The sequence below is a fragment of the Dendrobates tinctorius genome, unplaced genomic scaffold (genome assembly GCF_039654945.1).
Source record: "Dendrobates tinctorius isolate UK_male_01 unplaced genomic scaffold, ASM3965494v1 ptg000168l, whole genome shotgun sequence".
Lineage (NCBI taxonomy): Eukaryota > Metazoa > Chordata > Amphibia > Anura > Dendrobatidae > Dendrobates > Dendrobates tinctorius.
The window spans coordinates 474,891-493,896 of NW_027361835.1; the positions used below are offsets into that span (position 1 = coordinate 474,891).

A 19,006-nucleotide genomic window follows, 5' to 3' on the forward strand; every position below is an offset into this window, starting at 1 on the left:
AGCCCCTGCGCCATTTCTCCATCAGACCCTGTATCAGCCCCTGCGCCATTTCTCCATCAGACCCTGTATCTGCCGTCTTCGCCATTTCTCCATCAGACCCTGTATCATCCCCTGCGCCATTTCTCCATCAGACCCTGTATTATCCCCTGCGCCATTTCTCCATCAGACCCCGTATCAGCCCCTGTGCCATTTCTCCATCAGACCCCGTATCAGCCCCTGAGCCATTTCTCCATCAGACCCTGTATCAGACCCTGCGCCATTTCTCCATCAGACGCCGTGTCAGCCCCTGCGCCATTTCTCCATCAGACCCTGTATCTGCCGTCTTCGCCATTTCTCCATCAGACCCTGTATCAGCACCTGCGCCATTTCTCCATCAGACCCTGTATCTGCCGTCTTCGCCATTTCTCCATCAGACCCTGTATCAGCCCCTGCGCCATTTCTCCATCAGACCCTGTATTAGCCCCTGCGCCATTTCTCCATCATACACCGTGTCAGCCCATACACCCCTCATCCTGGTCTAAGCCGAACTCTCTTGTTTTCCTCCTTTTCCCTGTGCCACCCTCACAGGAGATGCCGTGTTTTTTTGCCAGTTTTCCTTTTCTCCAGAATGTTCTGTTCTGACCACAGAAGCTTCTCTGCGGCTCATTACAATAAAGCAGAATAAGTGTTTGAGCCGCGGCTGCAAATGGGAACTTTCCATTAATCTAAAAGGTTTCCTGACGCCGCGAGCTCCCGGACGCCGCAGGCTTTGTTCTGTGATCTATGAATTATTCAGCAGGCAGTTTAGATTGTCAGCTCCTGTGCTCAGGGTTCACCATCTGCCGTCTCCTTCGCCGGCGGCTTTATGGAGATGTTTACTCATGAATCCTGCTAAGTGCAATTATAGGAAACGACCCAAATGATTCTCCTCTGAGCGGCAAACAACACACCGCGGACCCTCTGCACCCTAGAGAATAGCCCCCACCCCTGTAATACCTCCCAATAACTGCAGCCCCCAACCATACAGTACCCCCAATTTACTGCAGCCCCCACCCCTGTAATCCCCAATAACTGCAGCCCCCACCCCTGTAATATCCCCCAATAACTGCAGCCCCCACCCCTGTAATATCCCCCAATAACTTCAGCCCCCCACACATGTAATAACCCCCAATAACTGCAGCCCCCACACCTGTAATATCTCCCAATAACTGCAGCCCCCACACCTGTAATGCCTCTTAATAACTACAGCCCCCATCCATGCAATACCCCCAATATACTGCAGCCTCCACCCCTGTAATATCCCCCAATAACTGCAGCCCCAACCATGCAATACCCCCAATATACTGCAGCCCCCACACCTGTAAAATCCCCCAATAACTGCAGCCCCCACCCATGTAATACCCCCCCATAAATTGCAGCCCCCACCCATGTAATACCCCCCCAATAACTACAGCCCCACACCTGCAATACCCCCCAATAACTGCAGCCCCCACACCTGTAATACCCCCCAATAGCTGCAGCCCCCACACCTGTAATGCCCCCAATAACTGCAGCCCCACACCTGTAATATCTCCCACTAACTGCAGCCTCCACCCCTGTAATACCTCCTAATAACTGCAGCCCCCAACCATGCAATACCCCCAATATAATGCAGCCCCCACCCCTGTAATACCCCCCAATAACTGCAGCCCCCACACCTGTAATATCTCCCAATAACTGAAGCCCCCACACCTGTAATATCCCCCAATAACTGCAGTCCCCACCCCTGTAATACCCCCCAATAACTGCGGCCTCCAACCCTGTAATGCGGCCAATAACTGCAGCCCCCACACCTGTAATATCCCCCAATAACTGCAGCCCCCACCCCTGTAATACCCCCCAATAACAGCAGCCCCCACCCCTGTAATACCCCCAATAACTGCAGGCCCCACACCTGTAATACCCCCAATAACTGCAGCCCCCACACCTGTAATACCCCCCAATAACTGCAGCCCCCACACCTGTAATACCCCCCAATAACTGCAGCCCCCACCCCTGTAATATCTCCCAATAACTGCAGCCCCACACCTGTAATACTCCCCAATAACTGCAGCCCCACACCTGTAATACCCCCAATAACTGCAGCCCCCACACCTGTAAACCCCCCAATAACTGCAGCCCCCACCCCTGTAATATCTCCCAATAACTGCAGCCCCACACCTGTAATACCCCACAATAACTGCAGCCCCACACCTGTAATACCCCCAATAACTGCAGCCTCCACACCTGTAATATCTCCCAATCACTGCAGCCCCCACACCTGTAATATCTCCCAATAACTGCAGCCCCCACACCTGTAATATCTCCACCACACCTGTAATATCTCCCAATAACTGCAGCCCCCACACCTGTAATATCACCACACCTGTAATATCTCCCAATAACTGCAGCCCCCACACCTGTTATACCCCTCAATAACTGCAGCCCCCACACCTGTAATATTTCCCAATAACTGCAGCCACCACACCTGTAATACCCCCCAATAACTGCAGCCCCCACCCATGTAATACCCCCCAATAACTGCAGCCTCCACACCTGTAATATCTCCCAATAACTGCAGCCCCCACACCTGTAATATCTCCCAATAACTGCAGCCCCCACCCATGTAATACCCCCCAATAACTGCAGCCCCCACCCCTGTAATATCTCCCAATAACTGCAGCCCCACACCTGTAATACCCCACAATAACTGCAGCCCCACACCTGTAATACCCCCAATAACTGCAGCCTCCACACCTGTAATATCTCCCAATCACTGCAGCCCCCACACCTGTAATATCTCCCAATAACTGCAGCCCCCACACCTGTAATATCTCCACCACACCTGTAATATCTCCCAATAACTGCAGCCCCCACACCTGTAATATCACCACACCTGTAATATCTCCCAATAACTGCAGCCCCCACACCTGTTATACCCCTCAATAACTGCAGCCCCCACACCTGTAATATTTCCCAATAACTGCAGCCACCACACCTGTAATACCCCCCAATAACTGCAGCCCCCACCCATGTAATACCCCCCAATAACTGCAGCCTCCACACCTGTAATATCTCCCAATAACTGCAGCCCCCACACCTGTAATATCTCCCAATAACTGCAGCCCCCACCCATGTAATACCCCCCAATAACTGCAGCCTCCACACCTGTAATATCTCCCAATAACTGCAGCCCCCACACCTGTAATACCCCTCAATAACTGCAGCCCCACACCAGTAATATCCCCCAATAAGTGCAGCCCCCACACCTGTAATATCCCCCAATAACTGCAGCCCCCACCCATGTAATACCCCCCAATAACTGCAGCCTCCACACCTTTAATATCCCCCAATAACTGCAGCCCCCACACCTGTAATATCTCCCAATAACTGCAGCCCCCACACCTGTAATACCCCCCAATAACTGCAGCCTCCACACCTGTAATATCTCCCAATAACTGCAGCCCCCTCCCCTATAATACCCCCCAATAACTGCAGCCCCCACCCCTGTAATACCCCCCAATAACTGCAGCCCCCACACCTGTAATATCCCCCAATAACTGCAGCCCCCACCCATGTAATACCCCCCAATAACTGCAGCCCCCACCCCTGTAATGCCCCCAATAACTGCAGCCCACAAACCTGTAATACCCCCAATAACTGCAGCCCCCACAACTGTAATACCCCCAATAACTGCAGCCCCCACACCTGTAGTACCCCCAATTACTGCAGCCCCCACACCTGTAATACCCCCAATAACTGCAGCCCCCACACCTGTAATACCCCCCCAATAACTGCAGCCTCCACACCTTTAATACCCTCCAATAACTGCAGCCCCCACACCTGTAATACCCCCAACAACTGCAGCCTCCACACCTGTAATACCCCCAATAACTGCAGCCCCCACACCTGTAATACCCCCAATAACTGCAGCCTCCACACCTGTAATACCCTCCAATAACTGCAGCCTCCACACCTGTAATACCCCCAATAACTGCAGCCCCCACACCTGTAATACCCCCAATAACTGCAGCCCCCACCCCTGTAATACCCCCCAATAACTGCAGCCTCCACACCTGTAATATCCCCCAATAACTGCAGCCCCCACACCTGTAATACCCCCAATAACTGCAGCCCCCACACCTGTAATGCCCCCCAATAACTGCAGCCCCCAAACCTGTAATACCCCCAATAACTGCAGCCCCCACACCTGTAATACCCCCAATAACTGCAGCCCCCACACCTGTAGTACCCCCAATTACTGCAGCCCCCACACCTGTAATACCCCCAATAACTGCAGCCCCCACCCCCTGTAATACCCCCCAATAACTGCAGCCTCCACACCTTTAATACCCTCCAATAACTGCAGCCCCCACACCTGTATTACCCCCAATAACTGCAGCCTCCACACCTGTAATACCCCCAATAACTGCAGCCTCAAAACCTGTAGTACCCCCAATAACTGCAGCCCCCACACCTGTAATACCCCCAATAACTGCAGCCTCCACACCTGTAATACCCTCCAATAATTGCAGCCCGCACACCTGTAATACCCCCCAATAACTGCAGCCTCCACACCTGTAATACCCCCAATAACTGCAGCCCCCAGACCTGTAATACCCCCAATAACTGCAGCCCCCAGACCTGTAATACCCCCAATAACTGCAGCCCCCACACCTGTAATACCCCCAATAACTGCAGCCTCCACACCTGTAATACCATCCAATAACTGCAGCCCCCACACCTGTAATACCCCCCAATAACTGCAGCCCCCACACCTGTAATACCCCCAATAACTGCAGCCCCCACACCTGTAATGCCCCCAATAACTGCAGCCCCCACACCTGTAATGCCCCCAATAACTGCAGCCCCAACACCTGTAATACCCCCATTAACTGCAGCCCCCACACCTGTAATACCCCCCAATAACTGCAGCCCCCACACCTGTAATACCCCCAATAACTGCAGCCCCCACACATGTAATACCCCCAATAACTGCAGCCCCCACACCTGTAATGCCCCCAATAACTGCAGCCCCCACACCTGTAATACCCCCAATAACTGCAACCCCCACACATGTAATATCCCCAATAACTGCAGCCTCCACACCTGTAATATCCCCAATAACTGCAGCCCCCACACCTGTAATACCCCCAATAACTGCAGCCCCCACACCTGTAGTACCCCAATACCTGCAGCCCCCACACCTGTAATATCCCCAATAACTGCAGCCTCCACACCTGTAATATCCCCAATAACTGCAGCCCCCACACCTGTAATACCCCCAATAACTGTAGCCCCCACACCTGTAATACCCCCCAATAACTGCAGCCCCCACTCCTGTAATACCCCCAATAACTGCAGCCCCCACACCTGTAATACCCCCAATAACTGCATCCCCCACACGTGTAATACCCCCCAATAACTGCAGCCCACACACCTGTAATACCCCCAATAACTGCAGCCCCCACACCTGTAATGCCCCCAATAACTGCAGCCCCCACACCTGTAGTACCCCCAATAACTGCAGCCCCCCCTGCTGTAATACCCTCCAATAACTGCAGCCCCCACTGCTGTAATACCCTCAAATAACTGCAGCCCCCACACCTGTAATACCCCCCAATAACTGCAGCCTCCACACCTGTAATATCCACAATAACTGCAGCCTCCACACCTGTAATACCCCCAATAACTGCAGCTCCCACACCTGTAATACCCCCAATAACTGCAGCCCCCACACCTGTAATACCCCTAATAACTGCAGCCCCACACCTGTAATACCCTCCCATAACTGCAGCCTCCACACCTGTAATACCCCCAATAACTGCAGCCTCCACACCTGTAGTACCCCCAATAACTGCAGCCCCCACACCTGTAATACCCCCCAATAACTGCAGCCTCCACACCTGTAATACCCTCCAATAACTGCAGCCCCCACACCTGTAATACCCCCAATAACTGCAGCCTCCACACCTGTAATACCCCCAATAACTGCAGCCTCCACACCTGTAGTACCCCCAATAACTGCAGCCCTCACACCTGTAATACCCCCCAATAACTGCAGCCCCCAGACCTGTAATACCCTCCAATAACTGCAGCCCCCACACCTGTAATACCCCCAATAACTGCAGCCCCCACACCTGTAATACCCCCCAATAACTGCAGCCTCCACACCTGTAATACCCCCAATAACTGCAGCCCCCACACCTGTAATACCCCCCCAATAACTGCAGCCTCCACACCTTTAATACCCTCCAATAACTGCAGCCCCCACACCTGTAATACCCCCAACAACTGCAGCCTCCACACCTGTAATACCCCCAATAACTGCAGCCTCCACAACTGTAGTACCCCAATAACTGCAGCCTCCACACCTGTAATATCTCCCAATAACTGCAGCCCCCACCCCTGTAATACCCCCCAATAACTGCAGCCTCCACACCTGTAATATCCCCCAATAACTGCAGCCCCCACCCATGTAATACCCCCCAATAACTGCAGCCCCCACACCTGTAATGCCCCCAATAACTGCAGCCCCCAAACCTGTAATACCCACAATAACTGCAGCCCCCACACCTGTAGTATCCCCAATAACTGCAGCCCCCACACCTGTAATGCCCCCAATAACTGCAGCCCCCACACCTGTAATACCTTCCAATAACTGCAGCCCCCACACCTGTAATGCCCCCATTAACTGCAGCCCCCACACCTGTAATACCCTCCAATAACTGCAGCCCCCACACCTGTAATGCCCCCAATAACTGCAGCCTCCACACCTGTAATATCCCCAATAACTGCAGCCCTCACACCTGTAATACCCCCAATAACTGCAGCCCCCACACGTGTAATACCCCCCAATAACTGCAGCCCCCACACCTGTAATGCCCCCAATAACTGCAGCCCCCACACCTGTAATACCCCCAATAACTGCAGCCCCCACACCTGTAATGCCCCCAATAACTGCAGCCCCCACACCTGTAACACCCCCAATAACTGCAGCCCCCACACCTGTAATACCCCCCAATAACTGCAGCCTCCACACCTGTAATACCCTCCAATAGCTGCAGTCCCCACACCTGTAATACCCCCAATAACTGCAGCCTCCACACCTGTAATACCCCCAATAACTGCAGCCTCCACCCCTGTAATACCCCCAATAACTGCAGGCCCCATACCTGTAGTACCCCCAATAACTGCAGCCCCCACACCTGTAATACCCCCAATAACTGCAGCCCCCAGACCTGTAATACCCTCCAATAACTGCAGCCCCCACACCTGTAATACCCCCCAATAACTGCAGCCCCCACACCTGTAATACCCTCCAATAACTGCAGCCCCCACACCTGTAATGCCCCCCAATAACTGCAGCCCCCACTGCTGTAATACCCTCCAATAACTGCAGCCCCCACACCTGTAGTACCCCCAATAACTGCAGCCCCCACACCTGTAGTACCCCCAATAACTGCAGCCCCCACTGCTGTAATACCCTCCAATAACTGCAGCCCCCACACCTGTAATACCCCCAATAACTGCAGCCTCCACACCTGTAATACCCCCAATAACTGCAGCTCCCACACCTGTAGTACCCCCAATAACTGCAGCTCCCACACCTGTAGTACCCCCAATAACTGCAGCCCCCACACCTGTAATACCCCCAATAACTGCAGCCTCCACACCTGTAATATCCCCAATAACTGCAGCCCCCACACCTGTAATGCCCCCAATAACTGCAGCCCTCACACCTGTAATACCCCGAATAACTGCAGCCCCCACAACTGTAATATCCCCAATAACTGCAGCCTCCACACCTGTAATCCCCCCAATAACTGCAGCCCCCACACCTGTAGTACCCCCAATAACTGCAGCCCCCACACCTGTAATACCCCCCAATAACTGCAGCCTCCACACCTGTAATCCCCCCAATAACTGCAGCCCCCACACCTGTAGTACCCCCAATAACTGCAGCCCCCACACCTGTAATACCCTCCAATAACTGCAGCCCCCACACCTGTAATGCCCCCAATAACTGCAGCCTCCACACCTGTAATATCCCCAATAACTGCAGCCCTCACACCTGTAATACCCCCAATAACTGCAGCCCCCACACGTGTAATACCCCCCAATAACTGCAGCCCCCACACCTGTAATGCCCCCAATAACTGCAGCCCCCACACCTGTAATACCCCCAATAACTGCAGCCCCCACACCTGTAATGCCCCCAATAACTGCAGCCCCCACACCTGTAACACCCCCAATAACTGCAGCCCCCACACCTGTAATACCCCCCAATAACTGCAGCCTCCACACCTGTAATACCCTCCAATAGCTGCAGCCCCCACACCTGTAATACCCCCAATAACTGCAGCCTCCACACCTGTAATACCCCCAATAACTGCAGCCTCCACCCCTGTAATACCCCCAATAACTGCATGCCCCACACCTGTAGTACCCCCAATAACTGCAGCCCCCACACCTGTAATACCCCCAATAACTGCAGCCCCCAGACCTGTAATACCCTCCAATAACTGCAGCCCCCACACCTGTAATACCCCCCAATAACTGCAGCCCCCACACCTGTAATACCCTCCAATAACTGCAGCCCCCACACCTGTAATGCCCCCCAATAACTGCAGCCCCCACTGCTGTAATACCCTCCAAAACTGCAGCCCTCACACCTGTAGTACCCCCAATAACTGCAGCCCCCACACCTGTAGTACCCCCAATAACTGCAGCCCCCACTGCTGTAATACCCTCCAATAACTGCAGCCCCTACACCTGTAATATCCCCAATAACTGCAGCCTCCACACCTGTAATACCCCCAATAACTGCAGCTCCCACACCTGTAGTACCCCCAATAACTGCAGCTCCCACACCTGTAGTACCCCCAATAACTGCAGCCCCCACACCTGTAATACCCCCAATAACTGCAGCCTCCACACCTGTAATATCCCCAATAACTGCAGCCCCCACACCTGTAATGCCCCCAATAACTGCAGCCCTCACACCTGTAATACCCCGAATAACTGCAGCCCCCACACCTGTAATCCCCCCAATAACTGCAGCCCCCACACCTGTAGTACCCCCAATAACTGCAGCCCCCACACCTGTAATACCCCCCAATAACTGCAGCCTCCACACCTGTAATATCCCCAATAACTGCAGCCTCCACACCTGTAATACCCCCAATAACTGCAGCTCCCACACCTGTAGTACCCCCAATAACTGCAGCTCCCACACCTGTAGTACCCCCAATAACTGCAGCCCCCACACCTGTAATACCCCCAATAACTGCAGCCTCCACACCTGTAATATCCCCAATAACTGCAGCCCCCACACCTGTAATGCCCCCAATAACTGCAGCCCTCACACCTGTAATACCCCGAATAACTGCAGCCTCCACACCTGTAATCCCCCCAATAACTGCAGCCCCCACACCTGTAGTACCCCCAATAACTGCAGCCCCCACACCTGTAATACCCCCCAATAACTGCAGCCTCCACACCTGTAATGCCCCCAATAACTGCAGCCCCCACACCTGTAATTCCCCCAATAACTGCAGCCCCCACACCTGTAATACCCTCAATAACTGCAGCCCCCACACCTGTAATACCCCCAATAACTGCAGCGTCCACACCTGTAATACCCCAAATAACTGCAGCCTCCACACCTGTAGTACCCCCAATAACTGCAGCCCCCACACCTGTAATACCCCCCAATAACTGCAGCCTCCACACCTGTAATACCCCCAATAACTGCAGCCCCCACACCTGTAATACCCCTAATAACTGCAGCCCCCACGCCTGTAATACCCCTAATAACTGCAGCCCCCACACCTGTAATACCCCCTAATAACTACAGCCCCCACACCTGTAATACCCCCAATAACTGCAGCCCCCACACCTGTAATACCCAATAACTGCAGCCCCCACACCTGTAATACCCCCAATAACTGCAGCCCCCACACCTGTAATACCCCCCAATAACTGCAGCCCCCACACCTGTAATATCCCCCAATAACTGCAGCCCCCATACCTGTAATACCCCCAATAACTGCAGCCCCCACACCTGTAATATCCCCCAATAACTGCAGCCCCCACACCTGTAATATCCCCAATAACTGCAGCTCCCACACCTGTAATACCCCCCAAAAACTGCAGCCCCCACACCTGTAATACCCCCAATAACTACAGCCCCCACACCTGTAATACCCAATAACTGCAGCCCCCACACCTGTAATACCCCGAATAACTGCAGCCTCCACACCTGTAATATCCCCCAATAACTGCAGCCCCCACACCTGTAATATCCCCCAATAACTGCAGCCCCCACACCTGTAATACCCCCAAAACTGCAGCCCCCACACCTGTAATATCCCCCAATAACTGCAGCCCCCACACCTGTAATACCCCCAATAACTGCAGCTCCCACACCTGTAATACCCCCCAAAAACTTCAGCCCCCACACCTGTAATACCCCCAATAACTGCAGCCCCACACCTGTAATACCCAATAACTGCAGCCCCCACACCTGTAATACCCCCCAATAACTGCAGCCCCCACACCTGTAATATCCCCCAATAACTGCAGCCCCCACACCTGTAATATCCCCCAATAACTGCAGCCCCCACACCTGTAATACCCCCAATAACTGCAGCTCCCACACCTGTAATACCCCCCAAAAACTGCAGCCCCACACCTGTAATATCCCCCAATAACTGCAGCCCCCACACCTGTAATACCCCTAATAATTGCAGCTCCCACACCTGTAATACCCCTAATAATTGCAGCCCCCACACCTGTAATATCCCCCAATAACTGCAGCTCCCACACCTGTAATACCCAATAACTGCAGCCCCCACACCTGTAATACCCCCCAATAACTGCAGCCTCCACACCTGTAATATCCCCCAATAACTGCAGCCCCCACACCTGTAATATCCCCCAATAACTGCAGCCCCCACACCTGTAATACCCCCAATAACTGCAGCTCCCACACCTGTAATACCCCCCAAAAACTGCAGCCCCACACCTGTAATATCCCCCAATAACTGCAGCCCCCACACCTGTAATACCCCTAATAATTGCAGCTCCCACACCTGTAATATCCCCCAATAACTGCAGCTCCCACACCTGTAATATCCCCCAATAACTGCAGCCCCACTCCTGTAATATCCCCCAATAACTGCAGCCCCCACACCTGTAATACCCCCAATAACTGTAGCCCCCACACCTGTAATACCCCCCAATAACTGCAGCCCCCACACCTGTAATATCCCCAATAACTGCAGCCTCCACACCTGTAATACCCCCAATAACTGCAGCTCCCACACCTGTAATACCCCCAATAACTGCAGCCCCCACACCTGTAATATCCCCAATAACTGCAGCCTCCACACCTGTAATACCCCCAATAACTGCAGCCCCCACACCTGTAATATCCCCCAATAACTGCAGCCCCCACACCTGTAATACCCCCAATAACTGCAGCCCCCACTCCTGTAATACCCTCCAATAACTGCAGCCCCCACACCTTCAATACCCCCAATAACTGTCGCCCCCACACCTGTAATACCCCCAATAACTGAAGCCCCCACACCTGTAATGCCCGCAATAACTGCAGCCCCCACACCTGTAATACCCCCCAATAACTGCAGCCCCCACACCTTTAATACCCCCAATAACTGTAGCCCCCACACCTGTAATACCCCCAATAACTGTAGCCCCCACACCTGTAATACCCCCAATAACTGTAGCCCCCACACCTGTAATGCCCCCAATAACTGAAGCCCCCACACCTGTAATGCCCCCCCAATAACTGCAGCCCCCAGACCTGTAATATCCCCCAATAACTGCAGCCCCCACACCTATGTAATACCCCCAATAACTGCAGCTGCCACACCTGTAATACCCCCAATAACTGCAGCCCCCACACCTGTAATACCCCCCCAATAACTGCAGCCTCCACACCTGTAATACCCCCAATAACTGCAGCCCCCACACCTGTAATACCCCCCAATAACTGCAGCCCCCACACCTGTAATACCCCCAATAACTGCAGCCCCCACACCTGTAATACCCCCAATAACTGCAGCCCCCACACCTGTAATACCCCCAATAACTGCAGCCCCCACACCTATGTAATACCCCCAATAACTGCAGCCCCCACACCTGTAATACCCCCAATAACTGCAGCCCCCACACCTGTAATACCCCCAATAACTGCAGCCCCCACACCTGTAATACCCCCAATAACTGCAGCCCCCACACCTGTAATACCCCCAATAACTGCAGCCTCCACACCTGTAATACCCCCTATAACTGCAGCCCCCACACCTGTAATACCCCCAATAACTGCAGCCCCCACACCTATAATGCCCCCAATAACTGCAGCCCCACACCTGTAATACCCCCAATAACTGCAGCCCCCACACCTGTAATACCCCCCAATAACTGCAGCCCCCACACCTATAATGCCCCCAATAACTGCAGCCCCCACACCTGTAATACCCCCCAATAACTGCAGCCCTCACACCTGTAATACCCCCAATAACTGCAGCCCCCACACCTGTAATACCCCCCAATAACTGCAGCCTCCACACCTGTAATACCCCCAATAACTGCAGCCCCCACACTTATAATGCCCCCAATAACTGCAGCCCCCCACCCTTGTAGATCTGTTGTGCTCTATGGGAGACACAGAAGAACATTTGACACAAATTATGCAACTTTTTAAAAAGTTGTTAATGGTGAATGAGCCACAAATACTGGAAGGCGGTAAAGGAGGAATGTAACAACGGCTGTGAGCGGATAAAAAAGCCGCCAATCTCTGCTGCCGCATTACAATGTATCATCCGGTGTTCGGGATGTGCGATGGTCGCGTCGCTGCTCTAATGTCAGGGTGACATCTCAGCCTCACACTATTCAGGATCATTCACAAGACAGACATGATCGGTGCTGATTCTGCTGCGGATTTAACTCCATAAATTGCAAAGGGGGAAATCCTCATGGAAAAATCCACTGCCTGAACATGCTGCCTTCCGGCGTGTGGACGAGAGTTCTGCTCCTGTAATAGCTCCTGATTGAAAATCCACAGCAACTCTGCTCGGTGTGAACAGAGTCCTTCCTACATTAACCTCTGGTCCTCTTCTTGTTTGCAGTCTGATGGTCCTGGCAGATGCTGAGAGCGGGATGGACATGGACATACTGAACACGCTGCCCATCCACCGGTAAGTTGCGTGCCGTATCGCCAACGCCAGGTCATGAGATCATTGCGCAGTGTTTGCCCCAAGTGGACATATTTCTGGAAATGACATGCACTGAGTTCAGACCGCTAAACGAGTGTGAGCGACAATATTGAAGTCGTTCGACGCTTGTTTCCCGTCCTCTTTACACCGGCTGAGGAAGAATAATGGACACAGAATGATCACTATTAGATCACTCTATCCACATACAGTATCCTGTTATCAGCAGCATATCTGCAGTTTACACCAGTGATGTGCTGCTGACAACAATCATGTTTGTTCCGGCATAAACAATCCAATCACTTGATGAATAGGCAGCATTTTGTTTGTTTAGTATTATACACCCCATAGTCCTCCACATAGTATAATGCTCCCCACAGTCCTCCATATAGTATAATGCACCCCACAGTCCTCCATATAGTATAATGCACCCCACAGTCCTCCATACAGTATAATGCACTGCCCATCGTCCGAGAAAATAAAGTAGCCTCCTCATAGAATATAATGAAGCCCCCCAGAATATAATTTAGCCTCCTTAAAGCGTGTAATGCCTGTCTTGGGCCCTGTATTGTTCAACATCTGTATCAACGATTTAGATGAAGGAATTGAGGCTAAACTGATTAAATTTGCTGATGACACAAAGCTAGGAGGGATAGCTAATACTAGAGAAGAGAGAGGATTCAAAAAGATATAAATAAACTGGAGACGTGGGCAGCCACTAGCAGAATGGTTTTTAACAGGGAAAAATGCAAAGTACTACATCTGGGCAATAAAAATGAAAAAAGCATATACAGAATGGGAGGAATAGGGCTAAGCAACAGCACATGTGAAAAAGACTTGGGTATAGTAATAGATCACAGACTGAATATGAGTCAACAGTGTGATGCAGCAGCAAAAAGGCAAATGCAATTCTAGGATGTATTAACAGAAGCATACAGTCTAGATCACGTGAAGTCATTATCGCCCTCTACTCCTCTTTGGTCAGACCTCATCTGGAATACTGTGTCCAGTTTTGGGTGCCACATTTTAAAAAAGACATCAACAAACTGGAGCAAGTTCAGAGAAGAGCGACCAGAATGGTGACCGGTCTGCAAACCCTGTCTTATGAGGAAAGGTTCCAGGATTTGGGATTATTTAGCTGCAAAAGAGAAGACTGAGAGGAGACTTAATAGCTGTCTACAAATATCTAAAGGGCTGTCACATTGTAGAAGGATCAACTTTATTCTCATTTGCATAAGGAAAGACTAGAAGCAATGGGATGATACTGAATGGGAGGAGACACAGATTAGATATTAGAAAAAACTTTTTGACAGTTAGAGTGATCAATGAGTGGAACAAGCTGCCACGAGAAGTGGTGAGTTCTCCTTCAATGGAAGTCTTCACACAGAGGCTGAACAGACATCTGTCTGGGATGATTTAGTGAATCCTGCTTTGAGCAGGGGGTTGGACCAGATGGCCCAGGAGGTCCCTTCCAACTCTACGATTCTATGATTAAATGATATAGTATAATGCAGCACCCCTCCTAAAGTATAATAAAGCCTCCTCAGAGTATGATGCGGCCCCCTCATAGAATATAATCCAGCCCCACAGTCCAGTACTCACTCATTGATATATTTAAAATAAAAAACAATCTTCACCTCTCCTTGTTCCCTGAGCTGCTTCAGGCTCTGCTCCGGTCTCAGCAGCTGCACTGCCGTCTGCCCGGCACACAGCGGGTATGCAATGAGGTGACGTCATCGCGTAGTGTCAGAGGCAGAGGGGATTGATGGGACAGGGGCATCATCTGAGGGAGTGGGTCGGTGCTGCCAGGCGGGCCCCTCTAACTCATGGGCCCCATAGCGGCTGTGTAGTGTGCCTCTATTAGAGGCACACCACTGGCTGGGGGCCCGTAGTGGGGAGCGGGGGCCCTAGGCTGCTGCCTATTCTGCCTGCCGCTAACGCCAGCCCTGGCTGAATCCTCCTCCCCTGCAGTTTCCCCTTTATTTCTCTCTCCTACAACTTCCCTCTTTCTATCGCTTTCCTTCATGTTCCACTTTCCCTCTTCTCTCTCTCTCTCTCTCTCTCTCTCTCTCTGTAAATCACATATTTCCTTTTTCTCCCTCTTTCTCCTGCAGTTTCCCCCTTTTCCTCTCTCTTGCTGTAGATCCCGCAGTTCCTTGTCTTTGTCTCTCCTGCATTCTCCCTTTCTCTCCCTCTCTCCTGCAGTTTCCCTGTCTCTCTATCCTGCAGTCTCTGTCTCTCTCTCCTGCAGTCTCCCTGTCTCTCTCTATCCTGCAGTCTCCCTGTCTCTCTCTATCCTGCAGTCTCCCTGTCTCTCTCTCCTGCAGTCTCCCTGTCTCTCCTGCAGTCTCCCTTTCTCTCCTGCAGTCTCCCTTTCTCTCCTGCAGTCTCCTTTTCTGTACCTCCTCCAGTCTCCCTTTTTCTCTCTCTCGTCTGAACTCCTTCAGTCTCCCTTTCTCTCTCCTGGAGTATCCCTGTCTCTCTCTCTATCCTGCAGTCTCCCTTTCTCTCTCTATTCTGCAGGCTCCCTTTCTCTCCGTCTCCTACAGTCTCCCTGTGTCTCTCTCTACTACAGTCTCCCTGTCTCTCTTTCTTTCTGTCCTGCAGTCTCCCTTTCTGTCTTCCTCCCTCATTCTAGATCTGGGAGTTTCCTTTTCTCTCTTCCTCGCTCTAGATCTGGGAGTTTCCTTTCCTCTCTTCCTCGCTCTAGATCTGGGAGTTTCCTTTCCTCTCTTCCTCCCTCGCTCTAGATCTGGGAGTTTCCTTTCCTCTCTTCCTCCCTCGCTCTAGATCTGGCAGTTTCCTTTCCTCTCTTCCTTCCTTGCTCTAGACCTGGGTGTTTCCTTTCCTCTCTTCCTTCCTTGCTCTAGATCTGGGTGTTTCCGTTCCTCTCTCGCTCTAGATCTGGGAGTTTACTTTCTTCTCTTCCTCCCTCGCTCTAGATCTTGGAGTTTCCTTTCCTCTCTTCCTCCCTCGCTCTAGATCTGGGAGTTTCCTTTTTTTCTCTTCCTCCCTCGCTCTAGATCTGGGAGTTTCCTTTTCTCTCTTCCTCCTTCGCTCTAGATCTGGGAGTTTCCTTTCCTCTCTTCCTCCCTCGCTCTAGATCTGGGAGATTCCTTTCCTCTCTTCCTCCCTCGCTCTAAATCTGGAAGTTTCCTTTTCTCTCTTCCTCCTTCGCTCTAGATCTGGGAGTTTCTTTTCCTCTCTTCCTCCCTCGCTCTAGATCTGGGAGATTCCTTTCCTCTCTTCCTCCCTCGCTCTAAATCTGGAAGTTTCCTTTTCTCTCTTCCTCCCTCGCTCTAGATCTGGGAGTTTCCTTCTTTCTTTTTCTTCATGCAGTTTCTCTTTCTTTCTTTCTATATATTGCAGTTTCTCTCTTTAAGGCCGGTTTCACACGTCAGTGGCTCCTTTACGTGTAGTGACAGTTTCCTCACGTACCGGAGACACTGACACACGTAGACGCATTAAAATGAATGTGTCTCTGCACATGTCAGTGTGTTTTCACGGACACACTGTCAATGTGAAAGACACGGAGACATGTCAGTGTTTGTGGGAGCGCAAAAGTGCTGGACGTGCACACGGTGAACAGTTCACCCTGTCCTCCGTGCTCACGGACGACCGCCCGGGAAGAAGCACTACTATAAGCGCTGTTCCCCTGTGGCTGGTGCTGAACGCGGCTGTCATTCTCTCCTGCTCTGCCGGCAGCAGCGAGCAGAAGAGAATGAATGAAAACCCGACGTGGGGTCCCCCTCTCTTTGTGTACCAACCAGACAAAACTTACAGCTGGCCAGAAAAGGCGCATCTATTAGATTCCCCTATTCGGGAGCTTTGCCTGGTTCTTTCCACTGCCCTGTAGTGGTGGCAAGTGGGGTAATAAGGGGTTAATGCCACCTTTCTATTGTAAGATGACATTAAGCCCGGCTTAGTAATGGAGAGGTGTCAATAAGACACCGAACCATTACTAATCCTAGAGTCAGTCAAGGGTTAAATAAACACACACACAATAAGAACAAAGTATTTAAATGAAAGAAGACAACACACACAGTGTTTAAAGCTTTATTATACTCCTATTTCCAAAATGACGCCATCGATCTCCTGTAAAAAAAAGTATGAAATAATAAACCAACAATATTCATACTTGTCTGGCGCTCGGTCACGTCCCACGGCGTAATCCATCTTGGGAGGTTAATCAGTTTACAGCCGGAGCGCTTTTAATGCGATTCCTCCGACTGTAAACTACTGGGGAATGAATGTGCTCCGTGACGAAGGCTAAGGCTGAAACGCGCGTTGGGGTCGGCGCATACAACCTCTGGATGACCACCACAGCTGAGCCTCTTTACTCTATTCAGGTAACACGACCCGCTTTGCATAAATTAACTATTTGGTAGATTAAGCAATATTTGTGCATGTGTTATAGACCTCTGTCTTTTATATCTTAGGCTATACTACTTGGCTCTTTCCTATTAGGATTATAATTGAATTAGTTTGAATTACATTTTCCGTATGTGGTCTTTCATTGAGGTGTAGCGCCTTTATTTACAGCTGCATATTGCGCGCTATTTTCCCATCATCCCCTCATGTCTTTTCCTGTGTATTCTTGTAAATGAATTTTTAACAATAACATTTTCTATACCATTTATAAATACTCTGGACTAGTACATCCTCTTTTTTGCCCTCTGACTCTAGGATTAGTGATGGATAGGCTTCTTATTGACACCTCTCCATTACTAAGCTGGGCTTAATGTCACCTGAAAAATAGGAAGGTCACATTAACCCCTTATGACCCCACTTGCCACCTCTACAGGCCAGTGGGAAGAATCGGGCAAAGCTCCAGAATAGGCGCATCTAATAGATGCGCCTTTTCTGGGCAGCTGGGGGCTGCTGTTTTTAGGGTGTGGAGGGCCAAGATCAATGGCCCCTTACCAGCCTGAGAATAGCAGCCCCGAGCTGTTAGTTTTGCCGGGTAGGTTCACAAACTGAGGGAGATCCCACGTCGGGTTTTCATTCATTCTCTTGCCGGCAGAGCAGGAGAGAAGAATGACAGCCGCGTTCAGCACCAGCCGCCGGGGAACACCACTTACTGTAGCACTTCTTCCCTGGCGGCCATATGTGTGGTCCTGATGCGGCACATGTGTGCCACACGGAGGTACCACGTATCCACACGGACACGGATAGCTCCGATACTGTTTATACCAGTACTGGAATTATCTGGACATGTGAGACCAGCCTCAGGCCACGTTCACACGGTCAGTATTTTACATCAGTATTTGTAGCCAAAACCAGGAGTGGGTGATAAATACAGAAGTGGGGATGAGGTTGTTCTATTAGGGTGTGTGCACACGTTGCAGATTTGTTGCGCTTCCGCAGCGTTTTGTTTCTGCGTGGAAATGCACCAAAAACGTAAAGGATTACTAACGTAAGGTTAGTCGGTGACAATCCTGAGGTTCTGTGCACGAGATGCCGAAGATTCCGTCCTTATTTGCAGCGTTTTCTGCACCGTGTCCGTTCTTTTGCGGATCTGCAGCGTTTTTCACCCATGACTTCCATTGAGTCACTGAAATCTGCAGCAAAAATGCAGATGGCGCAAATGTAAAAATGTCTGCGGATTTCATGCAGATTTGTTAAAAGGACACGATGTCAGAAGGAGGGAGAGTGTGCGGGCGGAGAATCGAGAATGGAGCCCATCTTGGCTGAAGCTCATCCACAGTGGAGGTCGGGCGTGAAAATGACACGATTTATTTATAAACAACAAATCCGCACAAAAAACT

General features: G+C 51.1%; 1 protein-coding gene across 1 annotated transcript in view; it reads left to right on the forward strand.

Moving 5' to 3' along the window:
- Positions 1-19,006, forward strand: part of INSC (INSC spindle orientation adaptor protein) — a 395,604-nt gene that overhangs the window by 82,178 nt on the left and 294,420 nt on the right. Inside the window, exon 2 of the mRNA XM_073550745.1 lies at positions 13,155-13,223. Within this exon, the coding sequence (XP_073406846.1) occupies positions 13,159-13,223 (65 nt within the window). The 5' untranslated portion in view covers positions 13,155-13,158. The remainder of the gene's footprint in view (positions 1-13,154; positions 13,224-19,006) is intronic.